This window comes from Perissodus microlepis, chromosome 18 (assembly GCF_051167445.1).
Source record: "Perissodus microlepis isolate ML-2025 ecotype Zambia chromosome 18, ASM5116744v1, whole genome shotgun sequence".
Taxonomy (NCBI): Eukaryota; Metazoa; Chordata; class Actinopteri; order Cichliformes; family Cichlidae; genus Perissodus; species Perissodus microlepis.
The window spans coordinates 15,211,491-15,228,722 of NC_140478.1; the positions used below are offsets into that span (position 1 = coordinate 15,211,491).

Below are 17,232 nucleotides of genomic sequence, written 5' to 3' on the forward strand. Positions count from 1 at the left end.
TGTTGTCTCTTACAAATGAAGATAGCTGCTAATTCCACACCATATACCGCACTTGCAGTATGTCTCTCAAACACTTACTGTCAGTAAGAGTGTTTTCTACAAGCTGGTTACATTTTTTAAATAATTTGACTTATTTTATGGCTGAAACTCAATCCTGCCTCATCACAATGCTACCAGAACCCAACTGCAACCCTCCCCATATGGACACTCCCTCTGGTCAATAAAGTGACAGTTTGCATTCAGGATGATGTGCCCTTCCTCTTGACTCTATCCAATCACATATCACTCCTATAGGACAGATTGAGGAAAGAGGGGGGACAGAGAGCAGGGGCAGTGTCACTAGAAAGGAGGCCCTGGGGGGGATGGGCAGATTGCATATAATTAACACTGTGAAGTACAGCCACTTGACACATGACTTTTAAAAGCTTCACAAGCTATCAGGACTCATTAAAAAGACGTTATGACAAAGAATTTAAGGGCAGTTAGAGTAAAAGACTTCTATTATATAAGTTTGATCAGAACTTGACAGAAGTGGAGTATCTTCACCTTGTTTTGTTTTTTTTGTTAGTTATAAAAGGTTTTATGTTAAATAACACATAGACAATGAGATCACTTTAGATATATTTAAAGGAAATATGCAATGTTGATTCAGTAGCTACAAAACCAGACGCTGCAAAGACTAATGATTGCCAAGATTGCTGCAAATTGATGGAACCGGTGCTCACAAATATCCACATTATCCACACTGTCTGTAGATTTAATTTTTTTTTTCTTTTTTTTTGCTTACTTGCAAGATGAAAGTCTGATGAAAGATCGTGTGTAAAAGATAGTCATTAAAAGTTAGGTGCTGCTCTGTATATCGCCAGCTCCACCTTGCAGTTGAGTGCACCTCAGCAGATTCTTGACAAATGGTGCATTAGAGAAGAGAACGCACAAGTGAGGGGATATGAGTTAGGAGGGGGTATAGAGAGGGGCTTTGATGCAATATTAAGCAAAAGGGATTTCAAGAGAAGAGGAGAAACAGAGGTTATGGTGTTTGTGTGGATAAGTGAGAGGATGCAGGATAGAGAAAGAAAGTGTGCGTGTGTGTGTGCGTGCGAAAATTTTTGTGAGAGTGTGTTTTAAGTGTGTAAGAGAGTGTGGACTGAGCAGCCGGACATGCTGAGTGGTGCTAGTCCCACCAGGCAGTGTTTGCTGCTGGCCCACTGAGGCAACATCTGCTGGTTTGGACGGTCCTTGTGGAGCGAGGTCCATAGAGGCCTGATGGTTGGCTAGTTGTCGCACTAAGGGAGCTAAGGGAGAGAGACCTCATAGTATGGGACTATATCCAATGGTTGCGTGTGTTTGTGTTGGTGCCTGTGAGCGTGGACGTTATCCAAGCGGACATGGGGAACAAAGCAGAGCTCTCAGCAATCATTCATTGCTCTCAAAAGCTGGCCAGGAAGGAAAGGGGATAGTGTGAGGCTGTGCCCATAATAAGTCTGCTTTCAAAGTCAGAGTCAAGGGCATCTTCAGTAATGATGCTTTGTGATGCAGGCTGATAAAAATGTGTGATTTATTACAGCTTCCTCCCTTATGAGTTACCCTTGATTGTGTATCTATAACCGCATCTGTACGGAAATGGCTGTTCAATTTAATGAGGCTGTTTATTCAGATTCAGGTTTATTCTTTATTCTATCGGAACTCGGAGACATGATAAAACTTAACTTAGATGTTGAGTTTTTGGGAACATCTCATGAAATGAGCGCTTAAAATCTTTAGTGCTGATTTCATGTTTAATTAGTACTTAACTGACTTTATGTTGTACTACACCTGCTCGTCCCAACTGACTTGAACTCCATTTACAGTGTAATATCCTGCCCAGACATGCTTTTTCAAAATGAAATCATAATATTTAAGAAAGTATTTGTGTAGTTTTAACCACTTACATCCTGGTTGGACATGTCCCAGTAAGGCCTCTCTCCAAATGACATCACCTCCCACATGACGATGCCGTAACTCCACACGTCACTGGCCGAGGTAAATTTTCGGTAAGCGATGGCCTCTGGTGCTGTCCACCTCACTGGGATCTTCCCACCCTAAAAGAATAATAAAAAAAGAGTTGAATTTCTAAGTTTAGATTACACATATTACAAAAAAATGGGCATAGCTTTAAACCTCCATTCTTTTAAAAGGCCAACAGGGGTAATACGCGTTGTTGCAAATAGACTTCTGTTCCTCTAAAAGTCTATGAGAAAATGGCTTTCTGATGTGATTTGACTTGTCTGTGGTGGGTGTGGTTCAGGAAGTTGTCTGAATCAGAAGATCAGTGGTTCGATCCCCGGCAGTCTGCACATCAAAGGTTCCTTTGATTCTGAACCCCGAGTATCCCCTGATGGATGCAACCATGTGTGTGCGCAAATATTAGATAAGGTGCTTGGATATAGAAAAAAAGCTCTTGGATGAATGAAGCTTACAATGAAAAGCATTTTGAGCGCTCAGTCAGAGTAGAAAAGCACTATGTAGGCATATTTCAGGTCATACTATATAAAACATTAAGTCTATTTAGTAAATTTTGGTCAATTCGAAGCTGAGAAAAGAGGATTATCCAGTATATGCTGATTGGCTACAGACTTGTGATTGACAGGTCAGTAGCCAGCGAACGTGTGGTTTCACAATCTGATCTGCCACTCGCCATCAGATCCAGTTTAAACATGTCAAGGCAGTGACGCAGAAAGTGCTCATCTTGAGGCATAAAAAACAGTGATGTCACAGTAGCTACATCCATCCTTTATACTGTCTATGGCTGAGATCGCTCTCTTACAAAACAATATTCTTTTCAGCTTTAGTATGTTGAAGTCAGCCACTTTCCTGAAACCCACATCAGTACTCTCAGCTGTTCTAGTCCATCCCTTTAACTCTTTATTCTCTCATCCAGCAAGTGCAGCCAAAAAACAGGGAGGATTCTGCCTCAGTATCAGCAGCATCCAACACTCATCAACCAACTTTGCATTTAGTATATCCTTTCTCATACTCCAGGTTTAATAAAAGAACATAGGACCGGTTTTCTGTGCATACACCGAACATCTCTGCCTGTAATTGGGCTACCTGAGCCCCCAGGCAAACCATGCACCCTGTTGATTGAAATTGATAGCTGCTTGTTTCCCATCACACACACGTGCACACATTCACACATACAGACGCAGTGGGATAACATATGCACAGGCACAGAGAGGATTGTGCCACACACACACACACACACACACACACACACACACACACACACACATAAATCCCTGGCTGTCTCCTCATACACACACACACACACACACACACACACACACACACACACACACACACACACACACACCTCCCACTGGACCTTCCCTTATAGCTGAGTTGAGCTTGCCACCAGTTTAATAATGCCAATTAGCTGAACCTGAGCATTTGCAGATAAGCTGCTGTTGGAAACAAACCCAGGAGAAACCTACACAGACCACCCTGTTCCCTGCTGACTTTCTAGGAATGACAGGAGAAGAGAAGAACCACAGGGAGAGGCGGGTGGAGGCAGAAAAAAAATGGAAATGAATAAGACACCGAAAAAAATGGTGATTTGGGGTGTTTTCATAATGCTGGCTCACAGGAAATGTTGAACAATACTAATGCTAAACAGGCTTATTCATGCATAAATGTCTGTGTTTAATTTTGGATTACAGAACACTGTCACATGGCGCTGCAAGAGGTGGAGAGGCTGACCTCATTAGCGAGCACCTCTTTGACCTTGGAGACGTTGCTGACCCCGAAAAGAGGTTTAATATGACCTTGACCTTGAGTGGTGCTAGATGCAGAGACAACGCTCTGACTGAGAGCATCAGCCAGTGAAGAAAAAGCACTGAAGAAAGTAGACAATGCTGCAGTGTGTGGTTGCGGGAGTGTGTGACACGCACAAAATGAGAGAACAAGCAAGAAAGGAAGAGAGGAAGAGATCAATAGATGAATAAAGGCTATATAACCCCACTGACTTCAGCGCTTTTCTCATATCTCAAGACTAGTTCATATCTGAATCGTTTCATCTAAACTGAGACCCAAGGGCACTTTCTCTTGCTCTTTCTTTTCTCTTAGGACAATCGAACTACACTGATACAGGCAAAGCATTGCCCCCTGCAAAAATATAAAATGACTCATTTTCTCCTTTTTCATCTGTCACACTGTCGGGGCCAATGCTTCACATCAATTATTTTGTCTGGACGAACATATATGAGATGAGCAATAAATGCAGAATAACACAAAAATAAAACAGCTGCTCCAAGCACAAAAAAATAGCTTTCTATTACGTCCTCGCTTTGTCATTACTTGCTTACTCCCTTCCTCGCTTTGTACATCTGGTCTCATGCCCCAGGACCCTGTTGGGATATGAGCTCAGTGTCGTTGGAATGGCCTGAGCAAAGACACAGGCTTCACAAGAAGCTTCCTGTGCGCCTCCAATGAGACCGACATTAGTAATAACATTTCCAAGGCGGGTGAGTCAGAGGCAGCTATGCAAACCCTTAGTAATTACTGCTGTGGGCCAATGATAACTGCCAAAATCCGGCTTTAATAACATGAATTGCTGTGGAGTCCATGCATACAGGGAGGAAGGCAAAAACATAATAAAAAGCACTGGTGTATTTATTTATTTATTTATTTTTTCAGTAGAAAAAGCATTAATACCGAGGGAGACGAGTTAGAGGGGTAGCAGAAGTGATGTTGGGAATTAAAACAGACCTAATGTCAACACAAAAGTACAAATGCTTTTGCGTAGCCTTGAAGAATTGGGGTGGGTGGGGGTTTGGGTGTTTGTAATACTGTGTGGGCTACTGAAAAAGGAACAAGCTGTTTTCTGTTTGCCTTGAAGTGAAATATTGCCCCTTAAGCAGAATTCACACACTCCAATTATCTTGGACAGTTAACTGAGAATCTGTGTGTAAATGAGCCAAAATGCACAGCAAGATTTGCACCTGCACAACGTCTAGGCCTTGACGATACCAAGTGATACTCCCTTGGTAATAATAAAAAAACACAACAACAACAATAAAAAAAAACTGGGTGACATTCAGTGCCTGAATTCCTGGGAGGTTTGAGTCTAGCTTGTAATAAGTAAGTAAGCTGCTTTTGGTTTTTGTTGTTTTTTTTGATTTTCACACCCGTCCTCGTATTGTGTTTTTTCTTCTGTTTACTAAATTTGATCACATCAGAATTTTTGCTTTCTTTCTTGTTTTTTTCCTCCCCTCCTTTTGGTTATTTTAACGATTGTAGCTCACGCAGCAAGCCATTTTTGCACACATGATTCCCTTCAGCATACCTCGAACAGACTTTGCCATACAGTATGTCACCAGAGTAAGATTAAAGTAATGTGACTGGTTTCCACCTGGTTGTGGCTGCCTGTGACAGGTTGTGACCAGCTTTGACAAGCTAGTGATGTGTTTGAAGTGCATCTGTAAAGGAGATGCGCCGTGGCTGTCAGCTGAGAGGTATCATAGCGAGACAAGCATGTTCTCATGACAGCTAGGTCTTAAAGATAAAGGATAAACATTTGGTGGTCAGGTAATGTGTGTACTTATTGGTGTCTGTTATGGTCCCCTGGCTCAGCAATATCAGTGTGTGTGTGTGTGTGTGTGTAGATAGTAGGATATGAAACACATGTCATGTCTTTGCAGCAGCTCAGGATACGAACCACCAACATGCCAGATAGCTTCATGTAGACTGTCACTGACATGGTGATGCAGAATGGAGTAAAATCTAGAACACATATACCTGTCACAGCACAATCAACAGTCACCAATAATATGCAGCAAAATCACAGATAAGCTTACCGGAATTTAGAGGGAAAAAAAGCCCAGTGTTTTGCCTTTTTCACTCATCTTTTTTCACTTCACAGAAGCTATTTAGAGATTCTAAATAAACTTTCTCCTTCATGTGGAAGACAAATATGTAGAGCTCCCTCTCCGTGTTTTCTTTTCTCCCCCATTCCCTCTTTTCCTTGCCTTTACTCCTCCAACTTCGCTAATCCATTTCCCAACAATGCACACTGAAATGGACTTGAGCACATTTACTTAGGCTGGAGAGAGTGCTCCATCAACATCGTTTTAATGAAATCCTGAGAGCAACGATCTGCCCTGGATGTCTGCCCAAACAGATGAAGAAAGAAGAGCGAAGGAATGGAGAGGAAAGGGGCAGAAAGAAAGAGTGACACAAAGAGACGGAGAGAAAATAGAACAAGAAATTAAAAAAAGGAAAGAAAGGAAAGTGGGTTGGTGACTCAGATGTTGGTTTCTCAGATCCCCATGGGAATGTCTGATGGAGGGAAGGACATAGGTCTTTATGTACAATGAGGTAATGCAAATCTTGAGGGAAGCATATTTCAGAATGCACTCTCTAAAGATCCCAAATAGGCTGGCATTCAACAACAATCTCCTTCTGCTGTCAGATTTCATTTAGTAAATACATTTTAAAATGTGTCCAGTAAAGCAATAAAGAACAGACAGTGTACGATTTTAATAATGTATAACTCTAAATAAACCAATATAACATCTATCCAAACTCTAAGCCAGTGAATTTATAACTTTAGGTATCCTATTTATTGTTTTAAGCTATCAAATACATTTATGTAAAACAAACATAACATTTTAATTTTATAACTAGTCATAACAGTTGGAAAACATTTGTAATCAAGAGTGTTTATGCTTCAATTATCTTGATGGTGGATATAAACGCCTTTAAATATAAACTTAGCACGCATATACGTGCTTTGCTGCTCAATTCTTTGGCTTTTCTAGAATGGACCTAAAACAGCTGTTTAGGCTGTTTAGGCTGTCAAAGCTTCGCTACCAAAGGACGCAAGTTTTTGTTTTTCCCAGCTATACGCCTACAGTGCTATAAAACTTTGTGTGCGCCTTAGTAACACAACCATAGGATCTGTTTCTGTGTAATGCATTCAAATTGTCTTTCTTTACTGCATCTGCATGTATAGCAGAGGAAATAACTCCCCCGCTGAGTTTGTTAGTTTGCTCACTTATAATGAAATGAACACTATCTAATTTTTATAGGAGTTTCATTTTGATGGAGAGAGACAGAACATCAACCAAAAATCCAGAAAAAAAACCAAATTACATAGAAGTTTTAACTTGAATTGTATGTCATTGAGCGAAATAAATATTTCATCCCCAAGCAAGACATGACTCGGTGGTGAAACCCTTGTGGCGTTTCTTGTAGTTGGTCACCAGGTTTGCACACATCTCAGGAGGGATTTTGGCCCACTCCCCTTTACAGACACTCACTAAATTATTTGGCAACTCAAAGCTTAACCTCCCTCCACAGGTTTTCTGTAGGACTGAGGTCTGCAAGCTGGCTATGCTAGTTTATGACCTCAACGTACTTCTTCTGTGCCACTCCTTTGTTGTCTTGGCGGTATGTTGTGAGTCACTGTCATGTGGGAATACCTATTCATGACCGTATTCAATGTTCTGGCTCAGGGTTTGACGTTCCGGGGATTCTGGGTGGGTTATGGGGGACAGAATTCCACTTCACTGCTTGTCATTTCATTCAATGACATGCAAGTCAATTTATCACTTCAACACAACACTTTTTTTGTTTTTTGTTTTTTTTGTTTTTTTTTGGGGGGGGCATTCTGGCTCATTTCATTAAAATTAAACTACCATAAAAATGAGAAACTGTTCATTTCTTTATGAATGAGCAAGCTCAAAAATTCAGAAAGGGATCAAGTTAAACCACTGTAATAGAATATAGAGGAAATAATTTCATGTCAGAGTATAATAATTAATAACTGTACTTTCTGTAGTTTTATTTTCTACTGTATGTCCTTTTGACTTTTTACTCCTTTAATTGGTAATGTTCACCCTGCATTAGTAGCATTTTGCATTACGCTAAACTTACAGGCCTCGGCATATCTAGCATCTACTGACACGATCAAATTAACCCGAGCAAGTATCTCATTTTGCCTGTACTACTCTATGCTCATATTAGAAATTAACCTTTGTCCCAGAAATCTTTTTGCAGGATGCAAAAAATAGACAATTATACCCTCAGATGCACATGCAGTTTTATCAAATTGTACCAAATCCTGAGCATGACAGCATATTTTAATGCTACTGGGATTTTATAAAATAAAGTGCATTTAATGAGGACAATATCAAATAATTATAGTCAACATCACTACTTTTATAGCACACCAGCAGAGATGGCGTTGCTTTCACTGATTCGAAAGGATTCAGGATTCAAAATAGAAATTTTTACTCAGATGCAAACACAGTCAAACAGCCACAGATGGCGAATGTCAGATGGTGTCCATCTTTTACTAACTCTGGAAAACATGACAGAAGATCTAAATCACAGCAGAGTGTTTTGTATGCAGACTCACTCTTTGATGTGGAGACCTGGTATGGATCATGTTTCTAATTACAAAAAAAAGGGTCTGCTCAACATTAACATACTTTTGCTGCTAAATTAGTCCCAAGACTGAGCGAATGCAGCTCTATCATCTGAATAAAAGTAGCCATGAAATAGCTTAATTAATGAAATACAAAAAAAGACATGAACAAACCAGCAGAATTAAGTGGGATGTTTAGGATTCTGTGACACATCATTGGCTCAGTTCCTGTTAGCAGTGTCTCCAGCTTGACAGGTGACTTAAATGGGAAGTGAGTCGGGGATCTGCTTGGTCACTGCACTGGTAATGTAGAGGTAGGGAATCAATGAGTGAAACCGGCATCTCAAAGTACAGGACTGTGCAAAAGTCCTGAGTCACGTCTCATTTGTTGATTTTTTTTTCCAAGGAGCCAGACTTCATTCAAGTCAGTCAAGCATTAAAAAAGTCACTTGAAGAATAAACCAGTTTTGCGTCTACACATAACAGACAACTTACTAACTTTAAATTGTATCTTTAGACACTTTTTTACAGCAGCAGCCTGCCACTAAACCACAATTTCTCCCCATCTCTTTTGATGGATCCATGAAAAATGTCAAAATAATAATAGTAGCAACCTCAAACTGACACAGGACCTGAGAGATGTACCTGGACCTTCAAGTGATCCATCTACTGTTTGATGAAGCCTCATCAGAAATGGTCTCAGTGGAAGGGTGGCTGTTAAAAAGCAATTTTTAAGGAAGAAAAGGCTCAGGTCTGCCAATTACTTATTATTGTATTTCCATGTATATTTGCACGTTTCAATAAATTGCTGCATCTACTTCCCAATTTCCTAACAAAATACACAAAAATCAGGGAATAATCAAAACTTTTTCACAGACCTGTACAGTATGTGCTTAAAGGATAGAAGTGAACTTGACAAAGTACAAAAAATAAACCAGAAAGAAAGGTGGAAAATGGTGCTTAGTATTTGATGCATGACACAAAAATCTAAACGAAAGTGCATTTGTTTACTTTTGGCCCGGCCAATATGGATATGTTCCCATTTTACTGTTTGTTTACCCTGTCCCCTCACTCCTAGCACATAAATATTTCACTAGAAGTGGAATAGACAAGCCAAAAAAAAAAAAAAAGGTGCATGGGCCCGAGGCCAGCAAGAGTGGTAAAGGATGCAAATAGAATACAGACAAATGACAGAAACAACAGCGCTGTCCACATAGTGTGAGCGCTCAAGTGGAGCTGAGAGAATGTCACTCAGGTCACAGGGATTTGACGGATGAGCTTTGTTACTGGCTCTGTGTGACCTCGCCTTTCAACCTCTCTCAGCTTCAATGACACAAGAAAACGCACCCATGTGCACACACATGCACACACAGAGAGAGAGAGAGAGAGACCCTTAGGAACACATGTATATCTAAGAACATGGCACAAACACACACCTCTAAACACACACTTGCCAGCTTAGGCACAGTGCCTAAGTGCGCATCGTGTGACATGCAAGCCAATGACAGCCTTCCCACATTGTCAGCTGAGGCACAAGCAAAAGAATTCCTGACCCATACCTACCCTCACTGCTACCCTATGGGCATGAACTTTAAATAGAAAGGGTAACTTAAGGTTATGTATATAACCCCGGTTCTCTGAGTAGCATGAGTGAGTGTCTCACTATGGGAACGCCTCCTGCGTGACCTCATCAGAAGCTCAAATGCCATTACGCCAGCCCTTACAGGCTGGCTAGGTGAAGCCCGTGTCAGGAGGGGCCAGTGCCTCCCTATATAATAGGCTGACATAGCGTCAGATGTCATTCAAAACAAGCCCACCTCTTCCTCGCTTCCATAGCAAGGAGGGCGGTCTGGTGAGACACTCACTCATGCTACTCAGAGAACCGGGGTTATATACATAACCTTAAGTTCTCTTTCATAGCATTCGTTTCGTGTCTCACTATGGGAGAAATACTGACTCCCGGATTGCCAGACATGCCTGTTAAGAAGACAACTGTCCCCAATAGCACTTGACAGGGGAGAAGCCCCCACCCGGGAAGAACCTGCACTGAGGACTGAATGCGCTAGGTTAGGTGCTGTCACATCTAACCTGTAAAACCTAGCAAATGTGTGAGGTGAGGCCCAGCATGCAGCTGCACACACCTCCTGAATAGAAACTCCCCTAAAGAGAGCCCATGAGGTTGCCAGACCTCTAGTGGAATGCGCACGCAAGCCAGCAGGGGGCTGAAGGCCCCTGCTAGTATAGGCCAGGGCAATTGCTCCTACTATCCAATGGGAGAGGCGCTGTTTAGACACAGGCTTTCCCATATGTGGTTTAGCCCAGGACACGAACAGCTGGTCACTTTGTCTGACACTCTGGGTTCGGTCCATGTAAATGCGCAGAGCACGGACTGGACACAAGGTATGCAGCCACTTTTGCTCCTCTGAGGAGAAAGGCGGTGGGCAAGAGGCCGGCAGTTCTATAGGGGAACATGTGCCGACAACCTTCGGGACAAAGGCAGGGTTGAGCCGCATACTGACCCTCGTATTATCCGAGGAGAACTGAATGCATGACTGATGCATTGAGAGAGCGTGGATCTCTCCTACACGTTTAGCAGAAGCTAAAGCAATTAATAGAGCCGTCTTCAAGGACAGAAATTTTAACTCAACCTGTTCCAGGGGTTCAAATGGGCAACAGGAGAGCGCAGCCAATACTGTGGGAAGGTCCCACGATGGAGCCAACGGCCTAGACGTAGGCAATTTACGCCGTGCACCCTTCATGAAACGGCATATTAAGGGATGCTGGCCAACAGTCTTCCCTTCAAAACCAATATGGCAGGCCGAAATTGCTGCCAAATACACCTTGATGGTGGAGAAGGCTTTACCCTTATCAACCGCTAGAACTGCGGTCTCCAACCTTTTTTGTGCCACGGACCGGTTTATGCCCGACAATATTTTCACGGACCGGCCTTTAATGCGTCGCGGATAAATACAACAAAATAAAACTAGTACCGGTACTGAAAAAAGAAGAAGATTTATTCATAACACACGTGAAAAGACCCAGGAAAACCGAGTTAATGATCAAAACGATAACAAAATAACGCTCAAAACCGATAAAAACCCTGAAAACCATACATTTCACACCTGAGCCTCAACTCTCGCGGCCCGGTACCAAACGACTCACAGACCGGTACCGGTCCGAGGCCCGGGGGTTGGGGACCGCTGCTCTAGAACACTGAATAGTGTCGATAACACTATGAGGGAGCCCCACTGTGTTCAGGTTAAACCACTCAAGGGCCAAGCCCATAGAGCTAGCCTCTCTGGGTGGGGGTGGAATATTTCCCCCCGTGCCTGACACAGGAGGTCTCTGTGTACTGGTAACGGCCAAGGTGGGCCGCACAGCTGCTGAAAAATCTCCGCCAGCCAGTGCTTCCCTGGCCAGTGCGGGGCTATCAGGATCATATAGTGACTTCTCTCCCTCACTCTGGCCAGAGTTGGAGAAATGAGGGCCACTGGGGGGAAAGCATAGAGGAGGGTTCTCGGCCACTCGTGAGCTAGAGCATCCACCCCGAGTGGAGCTCTCTGATCGTGCAGCGAGTAAAACAGGGGACACTGAGCATTCTCCTTGGTCGTCAGGTTGGTGAGCCCGAGCCAGCGTGCTCGCTCCTGAAGAACCATGAGGCCCATGGCTCTCCCAGTAGCCTGTATGGCTACCTTGTGGAGGCGGAGGACGTGGTCAGTTATAACGCAGATTTCTTCCCACACTGTGGTATCTGGTTTAGTTGTCATGTCCTCTTCTAGCTCAGCTTGGTAAGCCATTAGCATAGAGGAGGCGTTGTGGGCTCTTACTGACAGAGCCGCTGCCTTGTAGCACTTATCTGTAAGGCTAGACTGGAAGCGGTCTGCTTTGGAGGGGAGAGATGGGGCCAATGAGGACAGAGACGTCTTCGGGTGAAGATGGCTTGCTACCAACGGCTCCACTTGTGGCATCTGGCGGAGGCCGATAGACTCCATCCCCTCACAATCCAGCAGGGAGCTCCCCACGATGGGGTGTTTCTCGCTGTAAGGTTTTGCTTTCCACGTCACCGCTATCTCATTGAGTAGCTCCGGGAAAACAGGCAACACATGCTTTCCCCGTCTTTTCCGCCTTCGGCAATTTCTTTCCGTCAAAACGAGATTTTACAACTTCTGTTTGTATGGCGGGCCACGGGATGTTGAGCCTAGCTGCTGCGCGCTTTCACATGTCCTGCATGTCGAGATCCAGGGGAGACGGCGGTGTTGGTTTTTCAGCCTCGCCAGTAGCCGAGGGCTTTGCAGCCCAGCTGATGCTAGCCAAGGGGTGGAATCTTCCTCCTCGCTGTCGTCAGACAGCAGGAGCTCCGAGTCAGCCAACTCATCTCCGTCCTCGTTGGCATCTCCTCCCCAGGTGACTCCAGCATTGGGGAAAAACTCCCGATCTCCGTGTGCCTCCAGCGACGGGAAAGCGGTCGCGATGGGCTGAGGGTCTGCCTCTGCCCAGCTCGGCCGTGGCGTTGCAGCCAAATCATCGGGCACCTCAGTTTCTCCTTGCCCCGCAGCAGCCTCACACAGCAAAGGGTCGCCACCCGACAGGTTAGCCTGGCGAGCTAGCCTGCGGCGGAGTTGTTTGCGTGGGAAAGCCGCGCAGTGGATATAGTCTTGTGCGGGCGTCAAGGCAGCCTGAGCGTGAGATAAACCCAGGCACACCCCGCACACACGGGGTGTGTATCCCAGGCAGAAATCTTCTTGCCGCAAGGACAGAGTTTTGCAACTTCGTTGGCAGTCGTAGCCATGGTTAGCTAGAGGGTTGCGCACGTTAGCGAGACTGACACTGAGTGCGGAGAATATTGCTATTCCTCGCTAACGTGGGGTGAAAAGGTTTCTACAGGTATTGCTACCTAATGTGTAAAACCGCTAGCGTCGAAGGGTATTGCTACCTGATGGTGAAGCTAGAGGTACCTTTATTAGCAAAGTGTTGCTACTTTGCTTTCGGAAAATATTGCTACTTCCCTGGGTGAAAGTATTGCTTCTTGGCACCAGCACTAGCAACAGAACAGTATTGCTACTGCTTGTATGCTAGTGGACAACTGAAAAGCTGGGAACAAAGCGCCCGGCGACCGAGTTGTTCACTCGAATCTGTGGACAGTTTAGCTTTAGCACCCAATAGCACAGTTGTCTACAGGCTTCTGTGAGAAGCGAGAAGAGGTTTTTGAATGACATCTGACGCTATGTCAGCCTATTATATAGGGAGGCACTGGCCCCTCCTGACATGGGCGTCACCTAGCCAGCCTGTAAGGGCTGGCGTAATGGTATTTGAGCTTCTGATGAGGTCACGCAGGAGGCGTTCCCATAGTGAGACACGAAACGAATGCTATGAAAAAGAACACTACTTGCCTAAGCTGTTAGGCGTTACATGCTGCACTTGCAGACCCAATTAAGAAAATATATCCTTGTGCACAAGCTGCACACAGATAAAAAAATTGTAAATACACAAGTGATGCATGGAATGATAAACTTTTTTTATGGATTGGAATAGTGACTAAATGCCTTGCTTGTTTGCTAGGTTAGCAGGGTTACTCATATTGCATCACGACTTGAGATGAGCCAGTTGGTTATTTTTTTTATACTCGTGCAGTCGAGTATATAAAATCTGCACTGAAACAAACACAGTAAAGTCATAGTTGCAATGAAGCACACAATCTTTTAGAGTCCTTAAATCAGTTAGCCTGCATCACCTTAGTAAGACCAGAGTGGCTCAGGTATTGTCCTATGAGCCTAATTAATTATGACTTTGGTGAGCAGCCAACAGAGAGGGAGGACAGCCTCCTTCTGTCTGAAACTCCACAACACTGCTCCAGACTGAACCCACGTCCAGGGTTAACGCAATTATCAGCATGTCCTCCCAACCATACATCCAACATCACACCACAGGCACTGTAATTGGTGTGCTTAGAATTGCAGGCAAAAATTAGAAAAGCAGCAGAAGGAAAGAGGTGATTAATTTGCTAGAGGAGGAGGTTGGTGCCGATGTAAATCACTGCCTGTCAGTGCAATTTAATTTACGAATTTCCTTCAGCCTTGTCTGCGATGCCAGCCTTGCTCGCTGATTGTTTAGCATCAGGTCATAACTAAAGAGGTCATGGAGTGAAGGGCATGAGCCATGCTTTCCTTAATTAAAACATAGAACACCCCCCTTCTTGTAACATGTATGCATAGATGCCCCCGAAATCACAGGTTAAACTGAACCAGGAGGACATGAAAGTGTGGCAACATCAGCTAGGCTTATGAAGTGCCTGCAATCTGATGGGAAAGCACTTTCGCTTTTATTTAATCATTTAACTGGCACATTAACAGAATACGCCTCCCAGACATGTGGATAAAACTGCTCTCTTGACTCTTGATTTAAAAACAAAAATCAGCTAAAACCCAAGATTTCATCTGAATCCCTATGATAATAAATGAGGACTCAGTATAAAAGTGAAGCACAGCCAAAGCTTCGATATGCTTGTTTCAAACTCTCTATCAGTTAAAAACACACCATCAAAAAAACCAGAGTGTGTTAACATCACAACATCTCCCCAGGTTCAGACTTCAAAACTCACCTTGCTCTATGTACTTTCCAGATAATGCCCTCAAGGAGAGTTTGGAGAGTTTGCAATAAACAACATCAAAATACGGACCGCAATCTATAATCCATTCCCCATCTTTTACACACTGGTTTATTAGTAAAGCTCAGCAGCGCAGACAACAGAAGTGCTGCTCCTCTTTGTTGCTAAATAATACCCATTCAGCAAGGTTTAGCTATAGGGTCAAGCATACAAAGCAGGTTACTCCTGGGGAGCAATTAGCTCTCAGTCACACCAATGTGTGGTTATATCTCCTCTGACTTATATCTGCCACATCACTCTTATTGCCACTCTCACAAATCAGCAACTATGCTCCAACCAATCAATGGCTTACCTTGGGCTTGCTTTTTATGCTTTTCCTCTTTATAAATAATAATTCAGGAGAAAAGCAGCTTCGGCATAATGCAGGCACTAAGGAAGACAGGAAAATGAACAGGGGACTGTGTGTTGTCTAGTACTGTTTTGTTTCTTCACCTATATTTAGATGAATGCAGATTATTTTGAGAACTCTCCTTTTCATACCTACACCGACTCACAGGCTATTTGACTGGTTGCTTTAGATCTCAAGTTCTGCATGTGTTGAAATACCTATGAACCTGATCCTAAAAATATGCCCCTTTTGATAGTGTAATATATTCAGATTGCATTCATATTTATTCATAATATATGCCCCCCCCACCACTGTATCACAAAGCTCTATATTCAGATTGTATACAATGAATCACTTTCAGCAAGAAACCCCAAGGCGGTGTTATGAAGCAAGTTAAAATCCCTGTTCACAGGTAACACAGTTAAAATGGGCTGTGCAGAGCCACTTGAGGCCGTCAACTCAAAATAAGAAGCAGACAGGTAAAACACAGGACACGGCTCACTGAAATCCAAAGTAAAATAAAAAGTACAGCAAAAAAAGGTATGGATAGTGCAGATACACACACACACACACACACACACACACCTCTCTCTCTCTCCATACATATATATATATATATATATATATATATATATATATATATATATATATATATAGAGAGAGAGAGAGAGAGAGAGAGAGAGAGAGAGAGAGAGGTAGATCCGGGCTGTATCAACAGCTACGCCCTTGCCTGTAATCAGGTCCCCGGCTGGGATAATAAGCTGGCCAAAGGAGGAGATAGAAGCCACTGACATCAAGACAAGAAAGCTCCTGACCATGCATGGAGGGTTTCACCCCAAGTCCAGCACCCTGAAGCTGTATGCTAAAGTGGAAGGAAAGAGGCCGGGGACTGGTGAGTGTCAGCACCACGGTCCAGGATGAGACAACGAACATCCACGAATACATCACGAAGATGGCCCCAACTGACACCGTGCTCAGTGAATACCTCAGGCAGCAGAAACCCAAGAAAGAGGAGGAAGGCGAGGAACCATCATAGAAGGACAAGCCCCTGCACGGTATGTACCACCGGCAGATAGCGGAGGTGGCTGATATCCAGAAATCCTACCAGTGGCTGGACAAAGCTGGACTGAAAGACAGCACAGAGGCACTAATCTTGGCGGGACAGGAACAAGCTCTGAGCACAAGATCCAAAGAGGCTGGGGTCTATCACACCAGGCAAGACCCTAGGTGCAGGCTGTGTAAAGATGCCCCTGAGCCAATCCAGCACATAACAGCAGGGTGCAAGATCCTAGCAGGCAAGGCATACATGGCACGGCATAACCAAGTGGCCGGCATAGTATACAGAAATATCTGTGCCGAGTATAACCTGGAAGTCCCGAGGTCAAAATGGGAGATACCCCCTAGGGTGGTGGAGAATGACCGAGCTAGGATCCTGTGGACAAAATGGTGGTGGCTAACCAACCGGACATAGTGGTGGTAGACAAACAGAAGAAGACGGCCGTAGTGATCGATGTAGCGGTTCCCAATGACAGCATCATCAGAAAGAAGGAAGCTCGAGAAATACCAAGGGCTCAGAGAAGAGCTCGAGAAAATGTGGAGGGTGAAGGTAACAATGGTCCCAGTGGTAATCGGAGCACTAGGTGCAATGACTCCCAAACTAGGTGAGCGGCTCCAGCAGATCCCAGGAACAACATCGGAGATCTCTGTCCAGAAGAGTGCAGTCCTAGGAACAGCTAAGATACTGCTGTAACTTATACAGCAGTGTCTTATATATACACCTACATATATATATATATATATATATATATATATATATATATATATATATATATATAT

At 43.8% G+C, this 17,232-nt stretch overlaps 2 protein-coding genes across 3 annotated transcripts in view; both read right to left on the reverse strand.

Annotated features, from left to right (window-relative positions):
* The window catches only part of ephb1 (EPH receptor B1), a 170,785-nt gene that overhangs the window by 6,180 nt on the left and 147,373 nt on the right, over nt 1-17,232 (reverse strand). For both annotated transcript variants that reach the window (XM_084912542.1, XM_084912541.1), the window contains exon 13: nt 1,929-2,078. In XM_084912542.1, the coding sequence (XP_084768668.1) occupies nt 1,929-2,078 (150 nt within the window). The remainder of the gene's footprint in view (nt 1-1,928; nt 2,079-17,232) is intronic.
* Nucleotides 10,166-11,175, reverse strand: LOC146367573 (uncharacterized). The gene has a single exon (XM_084912543.1). It carries the CDS (start codon nt 11,161-11,163, stop codon nt 10,279-10,281), a length of 885 nt encoding a protein of 294 aa, XP_084768669.1. The 5' UTR covers nt 11,164-11,175; the 3' UTR covers nt 10,166-10,278.

Coding starts and splice junctions, on each gene's coding strand:
- LOC146367573 (XM_084912543.1), bottom strand. CDS start 11,163: ATGAAGGGTGCACGGCGTAAATTGCCTACGTCTAGGCCGTTGGCTCCA.